The 22,970-nt window shown below is 47.8% G+C and overlaps 6 protein-coding genes across 6 annotated transcripts; 3 read left to right on the plus strand and 3 right to left on the minus strand.

Annotated features, from left to right (window-relative positions):
• Positions 1–58: 58 nt before the first annotated feature.
• On the minus strand, positions 59–2,936 carry N7495_009211 (putative GTPase activating protein (Evi5); the record flags this gene model as incomplete). Its single annotated transcript, XM_057211862.1, has 4 exons — positions 59–1,400; positions 1,492–1,848; positions 1,904–2,505; positions 2,568–2,936. The coding sequence occupies 4 exons, from the start codon at positions 2,934–2,936 to the stop codon at positions 59–61; spliced, it is 2,670 nt and encodes an 889-aa protein (XP_057058725.1).
• Positions 2,937–4,927: 1,991 nt separating this feature from the next.
• N7495_009212 (DNA topoisomerase 2) lies at positions 4,928–10,197 on the plus strand (the record flags this gene model as incomplete). The annotated part of the gene is made up of 3 exons (XM_057211863.1): positions 4,928–5,017; positions 5,079–5,402; positions 5,461–10,197. 3 exons carry the CDS (start codon positions 4,928–4,930, stop codon positions 10,195–10,197), a joined length of 5,151 nt encoding a protein of 1,716 aa, XP_057058726.1.
• A 1,097-nt stretch (positions 10,198–11,294) lies between these two features.
• Positions 11,295–13,494, minus strand: N7495_009213 (transmembrane 9 family protein; the record flags this gene model as incomplete). The annotated part of the gene is made up of 3 exons (XM_057211864.1): positions 11,295–12,313; positions 12,364–13,335; positions 13,401–13,494. 3 exons carry the CDS (start codon positions 13,492–13,494, stop codon positions 11,295–11,297), a joined length of 2,085 nt encoding a protein of 694 aa, XP_057058727.1.
• Positions 13,495–14,229: 735 nt separating this feature from the next.
• N7495_009214 (ubiquitin domain-containing protein DSK2) lies at positions 14,230–15,625 on the minus strand (the record flags this gene model as incomplete). The annotated part of the gene is made up of 2 exons (XM_057211865.1): positions 14,230–15,060; positions 15,161–15,625. The coding sequence occupies 2 exons, from the start codon at positions 15,623–15,625 to the stop codon at positions 14,230–14,232; spliced, it is 1,296 nt and encodes a 431-aa protein (XP_057058728.1).
• A 493-nt stretch (positions 15,626–16,118) lies between these two features.
• N7495_009215 (Pre-mRNA-splicing factor rse1) lies at positions 16,119–20,205 on the plus strand (the record flags this gene model as incomplete). Its single annotated transcript, XM_057211866.1, has 4 exons — positions 16,119–16,362; positions 16,551–18,636; positions 18,834–20,124; positions 20,179–20,205. 4 exons carry the CDS (start codon positions 16,119–16,121, stop codon positions 20,203–20,205), a joined length of 3,648 nt encoding a protein of 1,215 aa, XP_057058729.1.
• A 916-nt stretch (positions 20,206–21,121) lies between these two features.
• N7495_009216 (uncharacterized protein) lies at positions 21,122–22,217 on the plus strand (the record flags this gene model as incomplete). Its single annotated transcript, XM_057211867.1, has 2 exons — positions 21,122–21,161; positions 21,439–22,217. 2 exons carry the CDS (start codon positions 21,122–21,124, stop codon positions 22,215–22,217), a joined length of 819 nt encoding a protein of 272 aa, XP_057058730.1.
• Between the last annotated feature and the right edge of the window lie 753 nt (positions 22,218–22,970).

The following is a 22,970-nucleotide window of genomic DNA, read 5'->3' on the forward strand; positions in this document are numbered from 1 at the left end:
TACGCTGTGGCAATCTAGAAAAGTCCTCCCGCCATGGCTGTTCTGAATTAGAACTGATTTATTGCGGAGATTCATTAATCGTTGCAGCTTTGCGTCCCCAGCCACTAAAGAATCCTCCAGCATTATTGCCAGAGGGTCCTAGTTTGACAGGCTCGGTCGAAGATTTAGAAAGGCTGGTGAGGGAAAGGCGGTGCTCGAGATTCGCAACAGACTGGGAGCTGACCATTCTTCGGAGGGATTCAAACTTGCCCTTCACTTCCTCTAGCTCTTGTTTGGCCTCTGCCTCTGCAGTCTTTGAGTTAACCAACTCCAAGAGTAGCGACTCATCAAGAGCTGGCCTATTTTGCTCGGCTGACAACACGCTCTGGAGGCCTAAGCTGCTTGATCTCTTGCTGAATACAGGGGTATTTGCCGAATTGCTGCGCACCAGCCTGAGCTGGCGAAGGCCATTGGTGGTGGGAGAGGCCTCATTAGATTCAGTCGAAAACCCATAGCTGTCGGATGGAGAACTAGATTCCGAGGTAGAGGATCTGAAAGCGCGGAGCTCCTGATTCGCTCGCTCGAGTCGCATTCGATCGCGGAAGTTGTCTTGAATGCGACCACGGGCCTCGCGGAGTTGCTCTTTCAAAGTCGAGTTTTCTTGCTCGAACTCGTCCATGCGTCGTGTAAGGTCACCGCATCGACCTGACTCGACCTCGAACATATGCTTCCACCGTGTCATATCACTATACAGCTGATGCTTGGTTTGAGTAATAGTAATTTCTTTTGGCTCATTTGATGAGAATCTGGTCTGTGCCTTCATGATAGTTTGCGTGGGATGTAGGTCAGCCGGGAGTTCCAAAAGGGAGCAAAGCATTTCTTTCGCCACGGCGTGATCTTCTTCGCGCTCTTCGCGCTCCTGTTGTAATTCCAGCGTTAAATCTGAGTGTTGGCGTTGGAGATCGGTCAATGCCATCAGTAGATCTTCAATCTGCGTATGCATGTCACGGTCCTTTTGTGAAATCGACATGCTAGACATGCTTGATTTGATGCGAGATTTTGACTCCACGCTGGGTGAAGGCGACAGCTCTGTGGGAGCAGTACTCGCATCGGATAAAGATTCAATAGAGTTGAGGGTTGATGTCATGCTTTGTTTTGAAGTTGAGCGTCGAATTGTGCTATTTGGACGCGACACGCTAGGGTTCGGACTAAGTGACTTAACAGAGTTGTGTGAATTTGACCCTGCCCAAAGACGTCCGAGGAATCGAGAGGCGGTCGCTTGCATCTGTGGGAAGGAAATACCAGTAGGTACGCCCTGGGACTGATTATAATTAGCCTCCAGTGTCTGGAGACTCTCCTTTGTAACAAGAGAAGTTAATGAGAAGAAATCGTTAACGAGGTCATCCGCGTTGAAAGCGTATCTGAATTATATTCTGTCAGCACTCATCCCTTTTCCTCGTAGTGAGTTCGAAAGAAAAAAAAAAGAAAAAAAAGAAAAAAACAACAACTTACATATCCCAAACGCTTCGTGATAGGAGGAATTGCATCACATCCTCAAACTCAGTGAAAGCCATGATTTTCTTCTCGTTTCTTTGCATCAGGGAGAGGGCGACACGCATCAGAGTTTCGCATGCTCCTTCGAGGAAAATCATGTCGTACACTCGAAGCAACATAGGCAGTGGGCAGGTCACGGCAAAAAACGACAAGAACCACTGTGACACATACACTGGCTCGACATGCAATATTTCTAAATGCTCGAAAAGAGCAGGCCGGTGCCGTGCCAGAAGATTCTGGAATTGGTAAACGTGCAAGTGAAGACCTGAAAGATCTGGCAGGTAGCACATCCGAAGGTTGTAATGGTCCATGAGCCTGAGAAGTGTGGAGTCAGTATTCATTAATTCGCGACACTTTAAGAGGTTCTTACCGAACGAGAACGGCAAAAGCTTCAGCATCCGACATATGCATGAGCAATGGGCCCACGACAAACCCAAGTCCTTGACAATAGCCAATCTTGGAATCATACAAACTGAAGCATCTCAATACCCTGGCCAGCATCCGCTGCCCCTCACCATTTGGGTCTCTGAACATTTCCACATTGGGAAAGCTGCGACCAATATCTTTTCCGATCAGCCCATCATACGGGCTGCTTTCGCCTGAAAGTCGCTCGAACTCATCAAAGAGATGGGGATCACGAGCACCTGCTAAGCTGGGCCATACCACACCACGAAGCGGTGGAGGTACACCCCCTCTGATCTTGTTTGAAGTGAGAGTCGGGAGGCGTTGAGCCGTCTGATGGTAATCGGCGACCAAAGCAGCCCAAAACTCTAGCTCTGTCATCGGTGGTGGTGCAAGTTGTGAATACCGCAGATCTGGCCGTGCGGGATCTTGGATCAATCTCTTAATTTGAACGAGCGACTCAGAGCGGGACTGTCGTTGGTGTCTTTTAATTTTAGGGATGGCAGATTTGGGGTTCTTAGCCAGGGCATTATTCTCCTGTTCTAGGCGAGCCAGAAGTAGGGCTGTTGACTATCAGAGATAACCACTGTTAGTCTACAGATCTGACGAGAGGATTTGCATCTGCTACTCACATCATCTGAGCCCTCGCTTCGAGGTTCCTCTAACTCTGTTTTCTCCAGATTCTCCCAATTGACCTGGCTGGGTGTATCGTCGTCCGAGTGAGCCTCTTCGGGGATGGTCGGGGTCTGAGGAGAGTCCATCGGGACAGGGGTTGTCCTCGCGGCATCTTGGAGGGGCTCTGGACCAAAAGATGTAGTATGATTTCGATGGGACTCGACTTCATGGCTTGATTGGACAGGTGTTTGAGGAATATCGAGTGTGCGCCAGTCTGGTTGAGTGTGTTCGGAACTTGACTGGATATCAGATAACGCGACGGTGACCATGGAATCGTGGGGTGCAGGCGGCATTTCAGGCGATGTGGGGGTCTCAGGAGTCTCCATGATGGCAAGATCTATCGGTATGTGTGGATGGAGGGAAAAAGTAGAGAATCCTCAGGAGCAAGTGTTGAAGTTCCTTAGGCTGAGTGGGATAGGAATCTTCACGAGTTCATCTCTCTAAAACACGGGATTTGCCAGTGATCACGGCACAACTGCGACAGAATACGCGCTCTGAAATGTACTTTACAGGTGATCCAGCACCAATATGTACAAGAAGCTAGAAAGGTGCACAGTTTAGAAGTAGAAGAAAAAAGGGAGTCAGGAGAGATTAACGCCGGCCACTGTTTTCTTACTAGCCCCTTTAGTTTTCACCTCGAGTCTGGCCCACGGCCGATCACATACACCGACTTTCATTATCCACTCTATTGGACTACGTCGTACTACTAATTCTTAGACTTGAATTCATCTTCTTTTCTTTTTCTTTTTTTCTTTTAAACGCATTTTCTTGTCCGTATCCGTAATTCCGATCTGGCATGATTTCTCTCTTCCTTGCTTCCCGGGCCTCAACTGTAACTAGGTATCTCTACCACCTATTTACATATATATTAGTAGACTTGTTAAATCCATCAAAATAAATCACTTTTTGTTTGATGCCTGGCATCGACATTGCTCAAATCTCCCTAGGTATAAAATTATAAATTACTCCGTGTTTCATTTAGATAAATGCCGAGAGAAATTTAAAGAGGTCGGTGGATTTTGCAGCTCTGGGTTCAGTGTATTCTGGCTTCCAAGGTTGATTCTGAATGAGTGGTTCCATGCCACCTAGGTATTGTTACTATATAGTATGAGTTAGCTCATGAACATAACCAGCCCTGCATATGTGTACGGAATAAGTTTGAATGTTACGGATCTCAAAGTCTATACTTCGACCACCTGGACATGTACTATCAACGGATAAAATATATGATCAGAACCTTGGCAATCTCCACTAATTGATGATAGGTACGGTGTATCAAATAGCTCAACAAACATGAGATCAATTACGGTAATTTTAGAGTTGATGTTGTGAATGCAACCTGCCAAACCTCTGTTGATGTAAGGGGTATTAATGAGGCTTACTGACGTGCAGGGCAATATTGAAGTGAACTTAGTAGCCGAGACGTCTCTGGTCCAGTAAGACATAATCTTGGAAGCCACATAAATGGATGGAAACTCTTTCACTACTCATTTACGTACCTAGGTAGATATTCAATGGACCTGAGAATTTCAAGAAGTGTTCCCTGGCTTTGGAAGCATGTCCGTGGTTATCTTATGATGTTTTACTTAGACTAGCTCGGCTTCTTATGGAATCTGGAACCAATATCCTAGGTATAAAAAAGAGCTGGCCAAGGCCCTAGGGGCTTAGGGACTTCCAAGTTTCTACTCAGGTAGATCCAACTATTCTAAACAAACGTAGGCCAGAACGAGAGGCACTTCTACCTTGGATTCCCATCACTTCTAGAATCTCTGGGATGCAACATTGAAAAAGCCAGATACCTTCCATGGATAGATCCATGGATGTTCCTTGGAAAGTTTCAAGCTTGCAGGGGTAAAGATGACGAGTAGCTGTAAAAAACCTCCTGTCTATAATATGTATTTCATTCATTTGAGTTCAAGGGGGGAAGTAACATAATCAAGTAAGTCTAAGTTTTCCTCATAGCTCTTTTAATAACCCACGGGCTTGCAGTTGATTGACCAGGTGTTTTATCGGATAAGGTTATCGTGCTTGCTTGTTTATGAATTGCCTCTTTTGGACTCTGTCAGCAAGCGGTGGGGAAAAATAATGGTCCGACTGGCCAGAATCCTTCACCGCCCGATATTGGCAGTCGCGTTTCATGGGAAGAAAACAAGCATTCCTCTGAGCTTCCCCTCCTCATCTTTCCCCTCCTCTTTCCAAATATGCTGAAGTCGAAAATATCACACACCTAGACTTCACGTTATTTTACCGGTCCTTCGTTTTCACTTAATCGATTGGGCTAGATTTTTTCTCGTGCTGACCCAGTCAGTCTCAACTCATGCTCATCATGGACGACTCAATAATGGATGATTCCGTGTTTGATATCGAGAGCGACGCTAGCTCAGATTTCGCACCCCAACCTGCATCTGTAAGCACTACTTTAGAGTGCTTGTTGTGCTGAGTTTTGCTAATCAGAAATGGCTCGACAGAAACCCAAAGCAAAGCCTGCCCCAAAGAAGGCGGCAGCTAAATCTGCACCCAAGAAGACGACTCAGACAACTTTGAAAACCAAGACAGCCCCCAAGTCCAAGCCTGCAGCGAAAAAAAAGGCAGCGGACAGCGAGGACGAAAAATCTGAGATCGAAATCTCCGATGATGATGCTTCAACACTCTCTCACACCCCTCCCAAGGCAAAGAAAACTACGGCTTCAAAAAGAGCAACATCGAAACCTCGGGGCGACGTTGAAAATGAGTCTTTCGGGGCAGATGAGCCTGCAGCTGACCAAAAAAATGCCTCGGACAAGTACCAAAAGGTTAGCCGCAATGATGGTAGGATTGATTAGACTTCTTTGCTAACATCAATCTCAATAGCTCACCCAACTTGAACACATCACCAAACGACCTGATACCTACATCGGTTCAACAGAACGCACAACCCAGCAGATGTGGGTTTATAACTCTGAAACCGAGTTGATGGAATTCCGTCCAGTTTCATACGTGCCCGGTCTCTACAAAATTTTCGATGAAATTGTGGTCAATGCCGCCGATAACAGACAAAATGACAAAAACATGAATGAGATTCGGGTCACAATTTCTCGTGAGGAAGGTGAAATCAGTGTGTGGAACAACGGTCGTGGTATTCCCATTGAGATCCATTCCAAGGAACAGATCTATGTACCGGAGCTGATTTTTGGACACCTGCTCACTTCTTCAAACTACGATGACACCCAGATGAAGGTCACTGGTGGTCGAAACGGTTTCGGTGCCAAGCTATGCAACGTATTCTCGAACGAGTTCATCCTTGAAACCCAAGACTCGCGGGTGAAGAAGAAGTACAAACAGACCTGGACAGACAACATGTCCAAGGTTGGTAAGGCGAGCATTACGGCGGCTAAGGGTGAAGACTACACCAAAGTCACCTTCAAGCCAGATTTCGCCAAGTTCGGTATGGAAGGTATTGATGATGACTTTGAGGCGCTTGTGAAGCGTCGTGTCTACGATTTGGCGGGTACAACAGGTGTGACCGTCAAATTGAACGGTAGCCGTATTCCCGTCCGAGCATTCAAAAAATACATGGAAATGTACACCAAAGCCATACGTAAAGAGCGCGGCGATGATGGACCAGGCGCAAAGGATGAGATCATTACCTGCAGCCCTGACCCTCGGTGGGAGATTGGTTTTGCAGTTTCTGACGGTGCCTTCCAACAAGTGTCATTTGTCAACTCAATTGCTACAACTTCTGGTGGTACACACGTCAATTACATTGCCGATCAGATCTGTAACCGTCTCGCTGATCAGTGTAAGAAACGTAACAAGACTGGTGCCACGCTGAAGACGGCACAGATTCGGAACCACATCTTCATCTTCGTGAACGCTTTGATCGTCAACCCGGCCTTCAATTCGCAGACCAAAGAGCAATTGACCACAAAGGTGAGCCAGTTTGGCAGCAAATGTGTCCTGGACGAAGATTTTTACAAGAAGGTCCTCAAGACAGAGGTAATGTCCAACATTTTGCATTTCGCAGAACAAAAGGCAGATCAAATCTTGAAAAAAAGCGATGGCGGTCGTCGTACACGAATGAATAACGCAAAATTGGTGGAAGCGAACAAGGCTGGAACCCGAGATGGCCATCACTGCACTCTAATTCTGACCGAAGGTGACTCCGCCAAGGGTCTGGCGATGGCTGGACGGTCGGTGGTTGGACCTGATCTCTTTGGTGTTTTCCCTCTTCGCGGAAAGCTTCTCAATGTTCGTGATGCATCTTTCGACCAGATTTCCAAGAACGCGGAAATCCAGAACATTAAGAATTTCATTGGTCTGCAGCACAAAAAAGAATATACCACAACCAAGGGCCTGAGATACGGCCATATCATGATCATGACTGATCAAGATCATGATGGAAGTCATATCAAAGGTTTGTTGATCAATTTCCTTCAGGCCCAATTCCCTAGCTTGCTGAAGATCCCTGAATTCCTCATCGAATTCATCACACCAATCATCAAGATTTGGAAGGGCGATCCAAAGAACCCGTCCAAGTCGCGCTCGTTCTTCACAATGCCCGAGTATGAGGAATGGCTCGAGGAGCATAAAACTGAACGTAGCTGGGAGCACAAGTACTATAAGGGTCTGGGAACCAGTTCAACCGAAGATGCCCAAATCTATTTCCGAGACCTTGACAAGCACTTGAAAGAGTTTCACACAATGAAGGAAAATGAAGAATCACTCATCGAACTGGCATTCTCGAAGAAGAAGGCCGATGAGCGAAAGGAGTGGCTGCGCCAGTACAAGCCTGGCACGTTTCTTGACCATTCACAGGCTAAGATTTCCTACACGGACTTCATTAACAAGGAGCTTATCCTGTTCAGCATGGCAGACAACATGCGTTCTATTCCTTCCGTAGTAGATGGACTGAAGCCCGGTCAGCGCAAAGTGCTTTATACCTGCTTCCGCCGCAATTTGAAGAAAGACATGAAAGTTGTCGAGCTGGCAGGTCTTGTCTCTGGAGCGACGGCTTATCAACACGGTGATACGTCACTTCAACAGACAATCGTTGGTTTAGCGCAGACTTTTGTTGGCTCCAACAACATCAACTGCCTCGAACCCAGTGGAAACTTTGGTAGTCGACTTCAAGGTGGCAGTGATTGTGCTAGTGCTCGTTACATCTACACTCGCCTGTCGCCCTTTGCACGGAGAGTTTTCCACTCGGCTGACGAGCCTATCCTGACTTATAACAAGGACGACGGCGAAACGATTGAACCCGAGAACTACATACCTGTGGTACCCCTCATCTTGATTAACGGTGCCGACGGTATTGGAACCGGCTGGAGTTCTTCTATTCCTAACTACAACCCCGAGGACATTGTGAAGAACCTCAAACTCCTGATGGAAGGCCAACCCACCGAACCAATGCAGCCCTGGTTCCGTGGCTTCACTGGTGAAGTTGTTGATTTAGGTGGTGACAGATACAAATTCAATGGTATCATTAAGAACACTGGAGATAGCGAAGTTGAAATCACTGAATTGCCTATTCGTACCTGGACGCAAGATTTCAAAGACAAGCTCGAAGATATCATCAAAGCCGAGAAGCTTCCCTCTTTCATCAAAGACTACAGGGACTACAATACGCACAACAAGGTGCACTTTGTGATTCAGCTTGAAGATAGCTTTGCGAAGCGTCTTCCCGAAGGCGGGACTGAAGGCCTGGAGGAGAAGTTCAAGCTATCCAAGCAAATCTCCACGACCAATCTTGTTGCCTTCGATCCGGAAGGCCGCATCACCAAGTACGCCACCGTTGATGACATTCTGAAGGAATTCTTCACCGTTCGTCTCAAGTACTATGAGAAACGTAAGCAATATCAGCTGTCGGAACTTCAACGGGTACTCGAGAAATTGAGCAACCAGGCTCGCTTCGTGCAGATGATCATTGATGGCAAGCTGGTTATTTCCAAAAAGAAGAAGCTAGTCCTCGTCACTGAGCTGAAAGACAAGGGCTTCAAACCGATCGTCAAAGTGGCTGATGCTGCCAAATTAGGTGAGTCGGAGCCTGTGGTCGAAGAAGGTGAGGAGCCGGAGGATACGAACATTGAAACTATGTCGAGCTCCTACGACTACTTGCTCGGCATGCCCATGTGGTCACTGACCCAGGAGCGTGTGGAGAAACTTCGCCGCCAGATCGGCGATCGGGAAACCGAGGTCGATACCTTGATCAAATTGTCCAAGGAGGATATCTGGAAGCAGGATCTTGACGATTTCATCAACGAGTGGCGCTTCCAGCTTGCGGAGGAAGATCGTCGCCTGAAAAAGGTGGCCAACATGGGTCGCCGTGCTTCCTCCAAGCTCATGACGGGCATTGGCAAGGCTCCGGCATCGCGTAAGCGAAAGGCGGCAATTGCAGCTGGAGAGGATCCTGATGATGATGATTTCGCAGCTCCCAAGTCGAAGAAGGCGACGGCAGCGTCCAAGAAGAAAGAGAAGCAGACAAATAGTCTCGCTAATTTCCTTCAATCCAAGCCTACAGAGAAAAGTCCAGGCTCTGACGATGAGTTCGACTTCAACATGGAGGTGTTGCCCAAGAAGAGCCGAGCCCCGGCAAAGGCGAAGGCGAAGACAGAGCCGGAAGTCAAGGATGAAGTCGATCTCATGGACATCGATGAAATTCCATTACAAGCACCCAGTGCCCCAGTTCAGCCCGCGCCTGACATTTTCGAAATAGACGACGAACCTGAAAAAGCGCCAGTGAAAGCAAAGACTACCAAACGTGCCCCCAAAGCTAAGCCAAAGGTGGCTAGCCCAATTGATGATTCAGGTTCGGATGACGACTTCCTCGATATCGCTAAGAGCGAAGCCCCCAAGCCAGCGCCTAGCCGCACACGCAAGCCTGTCAATTACACTGCTATAAGCGACTCTGACAGTGACAACGGCGACGACCTTCTCGGGGATGTCAGTATGATGGTTAAAGGCATTGGCAGCGGCGATTCGGAATCCCGTAAACTTTTCTCTGAGCGATCTCATGCTGAAAGCAGCGCTAGTTTGATGGCACCCACTAAGGCACCCAAGGTGGGCAGCGACTTTGACCCAGATGAGACAGACTACAGCAAGCTTGTGCCTCAGAACTCTCCACGACGCACATTGCAAGTCAAGCCCAAGGAAGTCTCCCGGATCGAAGATGATGACGAGGAGGATGAAGACTCGCCAGTCAAGCCCGCTCCTAAGCCGAAGGCTGCCCCCAAGGCCAAGGCAGCTCCCAGGGCGACTGCTGCAAAGGCTACTACCGCATCGAAAGCGCGAGGCCGACCAAAGAAGGATGCCGCTCCGGTGGCCCTCTCTCCTGCAGCCAAGGGCTACGCCGCTAAGCAAGCAAAGTCCAAGAAGATTGTGGATGACTTCTCGGAGGATGATATCGATGCCATGGCCAACGATATCTTGGATTCTCCGGCTGGCAAGGTGGACGTTTCGGATGACGATCCTGCCCCTGCTCCTCGCCGTGCAGCCGCTGCCCGTCCTGCTCGCCGCGCGACTAAACCCACCAAATACATCATTGAAGACGAAAGTGACGACGAGGAAGCCTCGGATTCGGAAGATGTCTTTGATGATGCCGAGAGCGAGTAGAAGATAGTAGATATGATACGGGAGGGCGTTTGGAGGGAGTTGGGGGTAGATTGGGGCTAACATGCGTCAAATAACCGGAGTGGGTAGGGTGTCATGGAGTATGCCCTCGAAATTTGGGTTTATATTTCGTCTTTTGGTTTTCCACATCATATTGCTTTATAATTCCATCCGCTTATGCTTGGGATGAAGCGGCAGAGCCGGTTGTTGACGTGGATGCAGATTAAATTCTTGTGTTATTTCATTATTTGATTATTTTATTTTATTCTTTCGAGCCTGGGAGGAAATTGTAGATGAGATCGGTAGTGGAGCCCAGCCCTACCAGTATGATAATTTCTCTTCTATGCATTATTTATTGTGCTCTAGTTTTCCCCTGCAGACTTCTTCAGGCCACTCGAAGCCATCCATGAATGCTCCTAATAAAAGGAAGGCCTTGAGTATTGCTCAGAGCACCTGGGCAGCCATAAACAATCTTGGAAGGCTGGTAATGGAATCTACGACCGTAGTAAGCCATACCTAGGTAAGTAATGAGTGGTGGGATGCCCAAGTTCGTGTTATTAACCGACATTTCAGAAATGTCCGCAATTGACGAATAACACCCAATATGATAATGATATTCGTCTTATGATTCATGGATGTTTGGAGCATACGAATACCTGGGAAAAGATGGAAGTAAACAGTATATATGTAAACCTATTCGATTACCAAGGCCTATAAGGTAATCTAGAGGAAAGAAATATTAATTGAGTTGATATTATATAATGCATAGCTGAGAACAATCTAACATGGGTTGGCCAGCCACCCACGATGTCACGCTTACGGAGTAGTTCTCTTTGGTTTCTAGGATGCTAACCCAGTTTAAAAAGAAAGAAAAAAAAATGAAGGAAAGAGGCGAAAGGGGCAGTTAGAGATCAGTAGGGTAGGCCTGCTTCTCTCGACGAGATCTGAAAGCATTTGGGCATCATGTCAACAGATAGAACAGAAACAGTGTACGCCATATCATGGTGGTCAATCAACGCTTAACGGACAAATTATTTCGTGAAGGGGCAATGGAATGATTGAGAAGAGACAGGTGCGCAATTGCGAGAGAAAAAAGAACTTCAATCGACTTTGATTGCACCGTAGACACGCCGGACAAAGGCGTAGGCAGTCAGGAACCCGACTGTTCCTGTCAAAAGGCCGTACACAGCACAGGAGAGGAAGCTGTAGCTAAAGAACAGCAGACTGGACACAAATCCTGTGACGTGTAGCTTGAAAATATAGTACCATATGCAGTAGATGAATATCCAAAAAGCGCTGCTTCCTCCAGTCAAGAAACTGTACCACCACCAATGGTAGTTTTCGGCGCAGAGTTGACTGTATGTTGCAATCACTGTCACTTCAATTACGGTGACCATGAGCACAGCTGAGACAGCACTCAGAAATCCAAAGACATAATAGTAGCCGGTCTTATCCTGCCAAAGATTCTTGAAAACAAATAGCAGCTCGATGAAGAGCACGGCGAATGGGATGAGACCGGTCAGCAGAGGACCAGTCGGGCTGCGCAGGTACCATGGCTGGATGGGAATTTGGCGAGGGATGGCGTTGGTCTTCAGAGGATGCTCCCAAGGACTGGCCCGCACATACCCAAACCAGCTGCCAATGTATACTAGAGGAACTTGAATAAGTAGCCATAAGGCAAGCAGGCCAATCAAAGTGCTGAAGGGCATTGCCGTGCTGGAGGCCTGAGCCCAGACAAAGAGGTTTAATATCAACATGAGAAAGAATGTCAATCCAGGGAAGAGCAGGGCCGTAATCAATGTATTCTTACGCCAAGAAGTCCCACTGAAAGTCTTGTAGAGCCGCCCAGAGAAATATCCAGAAAATAATCCAGCGAATACAAAGAGGCCCATGCCGACACTGACGAATCCGCCACGGAAGCTGGGGTTCAAGATTCCCAAGCAGCTTAGGAGGAGCAGTCCTGTCGTCATAAATAGAAGCTGCATACCAGAGCCAACAAGCGGGGCCAAGAGTCCGCTGTACGCTGGGATACGGAAGACATCACCATGAAGGAGTTTCCATCCGGTGGAATCTTCAAACGACTCATCCTCAGAGGACATGTCCGCATCGTTTTCCACATCTGCGTTGTCCAGAAGCCCTTCTTTTTCTTCTCCCCGGATCTCTTCCGACGGGTCAGACTCTTCTGCTTGCGGTCATCGGCAGCTCCATCGCCTCGGCCCTTAATATCGCCTTGTACTGTGCGACTCCAGATAACAAAGACAGTTACTCCAAGAACGGTGGAGATTATAAGAGAGTTGATGATGGCTAGCCAGTGGGTCATTGAGCCATCCTCTTGGTTGGTGAAGTAAAGGTCCCAGCGATTAGACCAGTCAACCTTATTCTCTTCGCGGAAGTAAACGGAGTAGGTGTATGGAATTTTCAAGGTGGTTCCATCGTCTTCTTCTTCGTCATCTTCTTCTGGGATGTAAGACAGACCACCATACTTCTCCTGCAGCCGCGACATATCCGGAGCAATGTACAAGCCAAGTCCGGAATGATCTTTGTGCACGTCCGTGGGGCATCCGTTTTCTTTGCGGTCATCAGCCGTAATACTTTTAGGATAGACCTCAAAGCCAACAATGACCTTGCCTCCCTCCGGTGCGCGACGGTAGCGGATGATGATCGTGAAGTGGTTATTGATAAAATAGCGGGACTGGCCAGTGGCTGGGGATATATCGCGGTAGCCGAGCTTAAATCCAGAGGCGTAGTATTTGCGGCTTCGATCGACGGTAACAAAGCTTGTTGCGCCAGGCAGGTTATCCACGATCCATTCAATCACATAGTTCTCCTTGATAAGTTGACGAGCCCATTTCACATTAGAACGACTGACTTCGCGCGTGCAGAGCGACTGGCACTCAACATCCTTTCCCATAGCAAGCTCGAAATCGGATGTCATGATGCGATCACCACGCAGCACCTCACCCAGATTGAGTGAAATGCTCTTGCCAGATCCGAACGGAGAACCACCATGTGTTTTACCACTCGGGGGACAGACAAATGGGAGGTCAAAGTAGGCATATTGTAACTGTGTGTGGTCGGAGAAGATCTTGTTTACGAGGAGTGGAATCGGTTCATTGTCGTTGTACCGAGTGACCGAATAGCCTTGTCAGGAGGAAAGCAATTGTCAGTGTCACATTAATGGAGCCAATCGATGCTGGAAATCTCACCAGGGATGTAGAATGCCCAGGAAGAAGAAACGAGCGACAGTAGCCAGATTGTCCATACACCGAGTCCCAGTGGGCTGGAGAGTCCCATAAGCATCGCAAGTGACGATTAGTGATTCCACAGAGCGCAAAATGCTATACACCGACAAACACAGCAGTGAAAGCCAAAATCAAAAATCAAGGGAGAAAATCCCTTTGATTTTGGGTTAGCAATCTAGTGCGAGCAAGCTATTTTAAGTAGATTGCGGCGCAACTAGATGATAACGGTAGATTAGCGTATTCTTGGTCCGAATCGACAGGGCAAGATCTGGTAGGTTAGTGTGTTGGAATTCGAGAGAATCCAGAATAGTAGATAGAGTCCGAAACGAATGTAATTGGCAGCAAATGCCGGAGCTGGACTCTGGAATTGGTTCAAGTCTAAGGGCTTGAAGGGGGTGACATTGTCTCCACTTTATGGACCACGTCAACACGGCTTACATAATTAGCTTAAGTGGTGGCTCTATCCATTGATGCACGGTACGGAGTACCAGATCTGCATGTCCATAATTAATATCTCAGTCTACCTACGTAAATTCGTTTACCTGTACTTGAGTAGTGAATATGGATTTCGATAGTGATTTAATATGAAATGGAGAGTCAACATAAGGGATACGTTGAGAGACAGGCTTATCCAGTGATAAGAGAAAAAATGGGGTCCATATTGAGAGTAAAGCATGGGGAAAAGGGCTGGGAGGCCGGTCGTTACCGTCAGAACACGTTAGGGCTGTAGAGAGAGATCGCATCGGGAAGAGATATTGATTAGAAGTTGAGGCAAGTAAAACAGGAAATATTATTAGTGGGTCAGTAGATACTCCACAGCTCCCTGCACACTCCCACCACTTCGCCGCAGGGCTTCAATGTTGCGTTCGAATTCGTAAAAGCCCATGTCGTTCAATTGGCGAAGTTGGTCGGCATATCTCTCCTCTGGTGGTCGAGTATCAGCTGGCGGCTGTGGAGATCCAAAACGACCACCACCAAACAAAGACGCCATTGGGTTTGTTCCAGCAGCGCCGCCCTCCGCACCCCCACCCATGGCCTGCATCATTTGTGCCATCAACTCTGGGTTACGCATAAGAGAACTCTGAAACGGGTTCGTAGCCTGGCCCTGGGCCTGATTACCATTGAGACCACCAAGAAGAGAAAACAATGGACTCTGAGCAGTGGCGTTTCCTTGTCCCTCGGAGGTTGTAGTGCTGCTATCTTGAGTACCTCCAGTCTGGGCAGCTCCAGGGTTCACATTAAAAAGCGAAGCAAACGGGTTCGCCGGCAGTTGGCCGAAGGGGGTTTCCTGTGCGCTGGGCTGCTGAGCATTCTGACCTTCGAGTGTCGTGTTGGTTACACCTGGTGCTGGGAAAGCACTTTCACCCATGCCCCCTGCACCCAATCCCAATGCCCGCTGCATTTGCAACATCTGGCGAATTTGGTTAGGATCGGTTAACATACGGCGGAACTCGGGGCTCTGCAGCATCTGTCGCATGCCTGGTCCCATCTCCCGCATCTGAGGATTTTGTTGCATCATCATGTCGATCACTGCGGGATTCTGTAGAGCCTCATTGAGTGAGGATTGGAATTGAGGGTTGTCCAACATGTTCAACATGGCATCGGCGTCTGGAGGAGGGCCCATCTGCATTTGGTAAAAAAATGTTAGTCAATAAGAGGGATAATAGGATTAAGAATAGCGAGTAAAGACGACGATTGTGGATATTCCAAGGAAAGGGACCTACTCCGCCATCAGGTCCAAAGAGACCCGCACCAGGAAGCTGAGCAAATCCAGCATATCTGGCGCCAGTTAAACCAGCGAGAGGGTTGTTACCAGTGCCAGCGGCGAGATTGGCAGGGACGCCCGAAGCAGGCTGACTCGGAGTGGCAGCAGCCGATGGCGTTGTCGAGCTAGCCTGCGTAGTTGGGGTCGCACGTTGGTTGCTTGCGGCGCTTTTCACCAAATGAATGGTGTGTCCCTCCTTGACCTTGTAAGTTTCTAGAGTCTCGTTGTCTTTGAGAACCCGCCCCGAGTATATAAGACGCTGACGTTCAACCGGAGTATCAGCATATTCAGAGCTCGAGAGCTTCTGCTTGAGCTCTGAGATGGGAGTTGACAACGGGAGGGTCATGGGAAACCTGGCATCGGTAGAAGACTTAACAATGAAGGCAATAGAGGAATCCTCTGGAACACTGGTGTCATCAGCCATGGTTGGCAAAAGGGAGTAAGTGAGTGGGATGAGGAGGTTGGACTAAGGTGGAAGAAATGGGGAGTTAAGATGAAAAACCGAATAAATGATTCAACAAGTCAGATACGATCAAATGATCTGAGGGGAGACGAAAAAGGAAGTGGTAGGGTATGCGGAGGCAATAGATGCTTTGACGCTTTGAACAATCAGTCCCACTCTCTCCATCAACCAAAGGCGGAAGAAGGCGGTCGAAACTGATGGTACTGCACGTGACTTCCACCCAACAGCTTTGCTTTCTTCCCACACTTCGAATTTTGCAACTTCTTCCAGCTCCCACTCCCCGAGTCTGAGTCTCCAAAAGCTCAATTGTGTCAGCAGAGGGAGAATTCTCTCTTCAAGTGCCTTTTCCAGGCAGACATGGGATTTTCTTAAACTTCAAATCCTACTGCAATTGTTTGCAAATTTTCCTTTTCGTGTGGGCGTCGGGGGTGACCCTTGAGCTACTACTTTCATAATGGCTACCACGTCGCATATGTTCATGTACTCCCTGACTATCCAGCCTCCAACTGCGATTACACAGGCTGTACTTGGTCAATTTTCTGGAACTAAAGAGCAGCAGATCATCACTGCTTCTGGTTCCAAACTCACCATCCACCGACCTGATGGAGCACTCGGGAAAATCGTGCCAATATTCTCAACAGATATATTTGGCATCATCCGAGGATTGGCGGTGTTCAGAGTATCTGGCGGTACAAAAGGTGTGTTTTATCCTAATTCCAAGTCTGAATTTACGAGTTCAACTTAGTGATTCTTCAAAGCTTTCCGGGTAGCACGGTGCTGGTTTTCAGAACCGACCCCTTGACGGGTGAGGACCCTGCCCCGGTCAGCAACGTGGACGCTTGTAGAAATTTCCAAGAGCTTTGCTAAGTTTTTCGTTTTCTTTCAGATTTCCTGATCATTGCCTCCGATTCGGGTCGCATCGCAATCGTCGAGTATGTTGCCTCTGAAAATCGGTTCAACCGCATCCACTTGGAAACATTCGGCAAGTCTGGAGTTCGTCGTGTTATTCCTGGCCAATATCTTGCTGTTGACCCAAAAGGACGCGCATGCTTGATCGCATCTGTGGAGAAGAATAAGCTGGTCTATGTTTTTAACCGTGACTCTGCAACCAACCTCACAATATCCTCTCCATTGGAGGCACACAAGCCGAAGACACTCGTGTTTGCCATGATTGCTCTAGATACGGGCTACGATAACCCTATCTTTGCTGCCCTCGAAGTGGACTATTCGGAGGCTGATTCGGATCCAACTGGCCGTGCTTATGAAGACATTGACAAGGTTCTGGTTTACTATGAACTTGACATGGGTCTTAACCATGTCGTTCGCAAGTGGTCCGATCCAGTAGACCGTACTGCGACCATGCTATTCCCAGTACCTGGTGGAGCGGATGGGCCTAGTGGTGTTTTGGTGTGTGCGGAAGACAACATTACCTACCGACACTCTAATCAGGACGCATTCCGGGTGGCTATCCCCCGTCGCAAAGGACCTACTGAAAACCCCGAGCGAAAGCGAACCATTGTTGCCGGTGTGATGCACAAGATGCGAGGTGCTTTCTTTTTCCTCCTTCAGACGGAAGACGGTGATATCTTTAAGGTCAGTCTTGATGTGGCCGCTCCTGACAATGGACTTCCGACCGGTGAGGTCCAAAAACTCAGGATTAAGTATTTCGATACCGTTCCTGTCGCTTCCAACCTCCTCATTCTCAAGAGTGGTTTTCTCTATGTTGCCTGTGAAGCCGGCAACCATCATTTCTACCAATTCATGAAGCTCGGAGACGATGACTGGGAGCAAGAGTTCACAAGTGATTCATTCCCCTCCGATCCTTTCGCTCCCTACGACCCGATATTCTTCCAGCCACGAACCGCGGAGAATCTGTACCTCATGGAAGCTGTGGATTCTCTTAATCCGTTGATTGATAGCAAAATTGCCAACATTACTGACGATGATGCTCCTCAAATTTATACTGTCTCTGGCACTGGTGCTCGCAGTACCTTCCGAACTCTCAAGCATGGGCTGAAAGTCTCCGAGCTGGTGGATTCGGAGCTGCAAGGGCCTCCAATAGCCGTCTGGGCCACCAAGTTGGTAAGATCCGATGAATTTGACAAGTACATTGTCCTTTCCTTCCTCAACGGTACAGTCGTTTTGTCCATCGGCGAGGTTGTAGAAGAGAGCACGCAGGAGTCCAAATTCAAAGACGATGTGACCACGCTCGCCGTGCAACAGATGGGTGAGGATTCACTGGTCCAGGTGCACCCCCATGGTGTTCGCCAAATGCGCTCAAACGACGATTTACATGAATGGCCCGCTCCCAAACATCGAACTATCATTTCTGCTACTACCAATCAACATCAAGTAGTGGTGGCACTCAGCTCGGGCGAGATTGTCTACTTTGAAATCGATGGTAATGAGGTGCTGCAAGAGTTCACAGATCGTGAGCAAGTGTCAGGTAGCGTGACGTCGCTCAGCCTCGGTCAGGTTCCTGAGGGTCGAATTCGCAGCTCTTTCTTGGCTGTTGGTTGTGATGACTGTACTGTGCGCATCCTGAGTACGGATCCAGCTACAATGCTGGAACAAAAATCTATTCAGGCTCTGTCTGCCGCACCGACAGCCCTTAACATTATGGCCATGATGGACTCTACATCAGGTGGTAACACTCAGTATTTGCATATTGGACTTTACTCAGGTGTCTACCTTCGCACTGTGCTGGACGAAGTGACTGGCGAGCTCTCGGATACTCGAACACGGTTCTTGGGTTCCCGACCTGTCAAGCTGTCCCAGGTCTCTGTTCAGGGTCAAACCGCTGTGCTAGCTCTCAGTTCACGTCCGTGGCTTGGATATTCTGACGTTCAAACCAAGACCTTCACACTCACTCCCCTGGATTACTCTTATCTGGAGTATGCCTGGAACCTTTCAAGTGAGTTCCTGGAGTGTGGTGTGGAGGGTATGGTTGGCATTGAAGGTCGAAACTTACGGTACGTTATTAACAATTGCTTGCCTAAATTCTCCCCCATTTGATCATATGATGAACCCAAGGGATCCGAACGTATTTATGTGGACAAACTTTTTTTTACTATTTCCAATTGTTCCTACTGAGATCAACTCCATTCTCTCTTATTCCAGCTTTACCTGACAGGAGAGAGAGCATTTTCGCTAACGAAAACTGTGACAGAATTTTCTCTATCCAAAACCTGGATAGTAACATGATCCAGGAGTCAATCCCACTCGCACACACCCCTCGACGCTTTGTCCAACACCACACCAATCCAATATTCTACGTCATTGAGTCAGACATCAACGTTCTATCCCCTGCAACTCGACAGAGCCTTATTGAAGACTCTCAAGCCCGCAATGGTGAGGACGAGGTCCCTCAATTGAACCCAGCCGATTTTGGCTATCCACGCGGAAATAATCACTGGGCCTCTTGCATTGAAGTTGTGGATCCTCTCACCTCCAAGGAGGTAATTTACACTATCAATCTCGAAGATAATGAGGCGGCAGTCAGCGTGACCATTGCGCCTTTCCCTTCCCAGGGCAACGAGCAATTCCTGGTGGTGGGAACTGGCAAGAACATGTCGACTAGCCCACCTTCCTCTGGCGGTGGATTTATCCATATCTATCGAATGCTCAACAATGGTCGTGAATTGGAATTTCTTCATAAGACCGACATTGATGAACCACCCCTTGCTATCCTTCCCTTCCAAGGAAGACTTCTTGTCGGAGTGGGCCCGGTTCTTCATATGTTTGACCTTGGCATCAAAAAAATGCTCCGCAAATGCCAGGCGCCTGTTGTTCCATCGACCATTGTTGGTCTCAAAACCCAAGGAAGCCGTATTGTGGTTAGCGATGTCCGTGAGAGTGTCACCTATGTGGTGTACAAGTATGAAGAAAACGTCATGATTCCCTTCGCGGATGATTCTATTGCTCGATGGACCACGTGTACTACCATGGTGGATTACGAAACTGTCGCTGGTGGTGATAAATTTGGTAACTTGTGGCTGCTGCGGTGCCCAAGCAAGATCTCCGAGGCATCAGACGAGGATGGATCTGGGGCTCATCTCATCCACGCGAAGAGTTACCTGCAAGGTACACCCAACCGCCTCGAGCTTATGCTTCACTATTATGCGCAAGACATTCCCACTAGCGTGCACAAAGCGTCGCTGGTAGCTGGTGGCCGCGATGTCATCGTCTGGACCGGCGTACAAGGCACGATTGGCATATTTGTGCCCATCATCAGTCGGGAAGATGTCGATTTCTTCCAGAGCCTCGAGATGCAGCTGGCTGCACAGCACCCTCCTCTCGCTGGCCGGGATCATCTGATGTACCGCGGATACTATGCACCTGTCAAAGGTATTATTGATGGTGACCTCTGCGAGATGTACTTCCTCCTGTCGAACGATCAAAAGATGATGATTGCAGGTGAACTCGACAGATCTGTCCGAGAGATTGAACGAAAGATCTCTGTAGGTTAAAACCTCTCCAGATATAAGTTTGAATGCTAACCAACTAAACTATAGGACATGCGAACTCGGGTGGCTTATTAATGAATGGGCACTTTTGGCGTCGGGTATTGGCGTTTGCTCTCGTCTTTTATTTTCTTTGGACTTTTCCAGCACTCCGTAGGTTTACCTGCTAATTGATATCCCACGTGGCGACTTTTTTTCAGTCTTCCTTTTCTGTTATTGTTTTCCCATGTCGTCTTTTGCCTCGCTCGGTCTACCGCTTTCATCGGCTAATCTTGAGCTGGATGCTATCCGTACACTTTTGTGTTTGGTTAGTATAAGACAAGAAGAAGGTGTTTACACACCTCCGACACTCTTTGAGTACGGTCTTATCTGCATTTCACCACGGATAAGTGCCGTAATTTAGTTGTCGGGACATTCTGTAACCCCAAAGAAAGAGAATAGTAAAACAACAATTGAAGAGTTTCCGAGGTTTCCTGAGTCATAAAATTTTCAATTCATCGAGCTACATAGACGGAATAGACATTCTCAGAGCTGATAGGTACAACCTTGCATGGTTTTAGTAATAATATCTAGGTACCGTTTTTTCTATGCCAGGTGGGGCTTTCCTATTTCAGATGCCGCTGCTTTGTAAGGGCGCTTAGGGTCAGGCTCACTGAGTAAATTTTAGTCTAGGCTTAGGCTCACGGACCTGCTCATGATCATCATGGGCATTGTCTGGGTAAACGTCAGGGAAGCTCTAGGTGGGATCTATCTGCGGGTCTTTCACCGTTTCCTTCTCCGCCTTTTATTCTGCCCATATTCTCTTCCAACTATTGAGGGTACAACCCGCTAACTGCTTTCTCAACTTTTAATCTTATTTATATTATCTCCTGATCTGTACTAAAATTATCAGTGTCATAAGATATGAGACCTTTATGCGCGTCGTATTAAACTGCAGTTGTAAATATTGATGATGATGTGTAGTTCCATTCTCTCGATCAATAGGACTACATAAATGTTATGGTCCCATGTCTCATCCAATGAGATCGCGGCTGGTCCAGCTCGGTTTTTAAGCTAAGCCTGATTAGTCGTGCACTAATCTAATTAAGTTAGACTAGACTTTAGTAAGCGTCATGATTGGTGTGTAGTTAGTTCTCTCGTTGATCTTCTTTCCATCAATCAATCATACAATACCAAAACATTCAACTCCCACTTCTTCCATAGACACGGCTTTTTCAAAAACAGTTAAATTAAACCCACTACCCCTTACATTTCAGGACTTAAAAGACCAAAAAGCCCACCCTCACTCCGCCAGCTATGTCCTCAGGGAAGTCGCACAAAGCCTCGACGAAAACCATGGAAAAGTTCAAGCATACATCCTATCGCTTCTTCCAACATACGAGGATGCTTTACTTGCTACATCAATCTGTGTTCGTGATCTACCTGGCCAGATTGCGATGCCACCAACACACCCAGCTGCTCGTAACAGCTTACGACAAGCTGCACTGGAGATGCGAGGTGGGCCTGCACCAGAAGGAGCCCGGAATAAATTATCGGGTAATCTCCCAATCCGCACAGCCGAAACCCTTGACTCAATATCACTAGCTAGGCGGACTCTCACACCCGCTCAGCGTGCCCTTCTGAAGAAAAACTTCTATGGCGCCGAAAATGCCCGTCCTCAAAATGAACGGCATGAAGACCCATATGTGCTGGAAGTATCACCTACCCTGGACGACACACTCCCTATAATTACGGGGCACATGTTAATCGCTGCAGTTGATTGGGATGATGGATTGCCGAATTTCTTTTTGACGAACTTCCCAATGTTGTGGGATACAGGTGCAGCTCGAACATATATTACTGATGACATCCTTTCGGAAGAGTTAAAGAACTACTTTCACTATGACCCGATCCACTCCGAATACAGGAAAGAAGTAAGAGTGGGTGACCCGAACGTCCTCCGATTGCCAGATGAGGCGTGTGACCCGAAAGTATTCCGCATGACAGATGTCCAGGTGGGCATTTGCAGTTTTCGAACGCCATCTTGGAAGTTGAGGCTATTGCATCCGTCGTGCCGGTCGATCGCATTCCAAACCGGAGACCTGGCGTAATTCTTGGACAGCGACAGTGCATAAACAACATGCAGTATATGTCTACCCCACGAGCCATCATCAAAGCTCGTCGACAGTATATTGACGAGAAGTACTGGGGCGACATCGACATTTATTCTTTCATTGATTGCAATGGAGACATTCATGATACTTAAGCTCCATGGACCATGACTCTTCCCTAAGCGCTGGTTATTTTTAATTCTTTCAAGAATGAGTCTTGATAATATTATTCCGTCTGTCGATCTATCTTATTATTCCACAGCCCCTAATTGGAAAGCTTAATAAAAATAGGTTAAATGCTTAAGAATAGGTGATTAGCAAATCGCACAAGTCTTTTTCTGCTCAAATCAATTGGGATCTTATATAGATAGCGCGGATATAAGACACATTCTTTTCTACTAAGTTATTGGCGCCGTCTTCCGAAACGGGACTAGCCCATAGCATAAGAGTCAATTACGGGGTAAAGCAGCCAATCCTGCCGGTTCAAACCCGATGCCAATTTCCCCAAATTTATCCCGAAAGTCGGAGATTCCAGATTCCATGTTTTTCCGCTCTGGACCGATTTCGGGATCTGAACATCCACCAGTAAATCCTCGGCATATCTTGACGGCTTCCAGAGCTACAGTACTCCGTACAATACGTATGTACCTTTTTTCTATGCCAGTTCTTGGCGTTCGCGTTCCGTATTAGTGCTCACCCCTCGCTGCTTTTGCTTGCTGAGTAGAACTGAGCACGTGTAAGGGGTTACTGGAT

The sequence above is a fragment of the Penicillium taxi genome (genome assembly GCF_028828555.1).
Source record: "Penicillium taxi strain IBT 34144 chromosome Unknown utg000006l_segment0_segment0, whole genome shotgun sequence".
Lineage (NCBI taxonomy): Eukaryota > Fungi > Ascomycota > Eurotiomycetes > Eurotiales > Aspergillaceae > Penicillium > Penicillium taxi.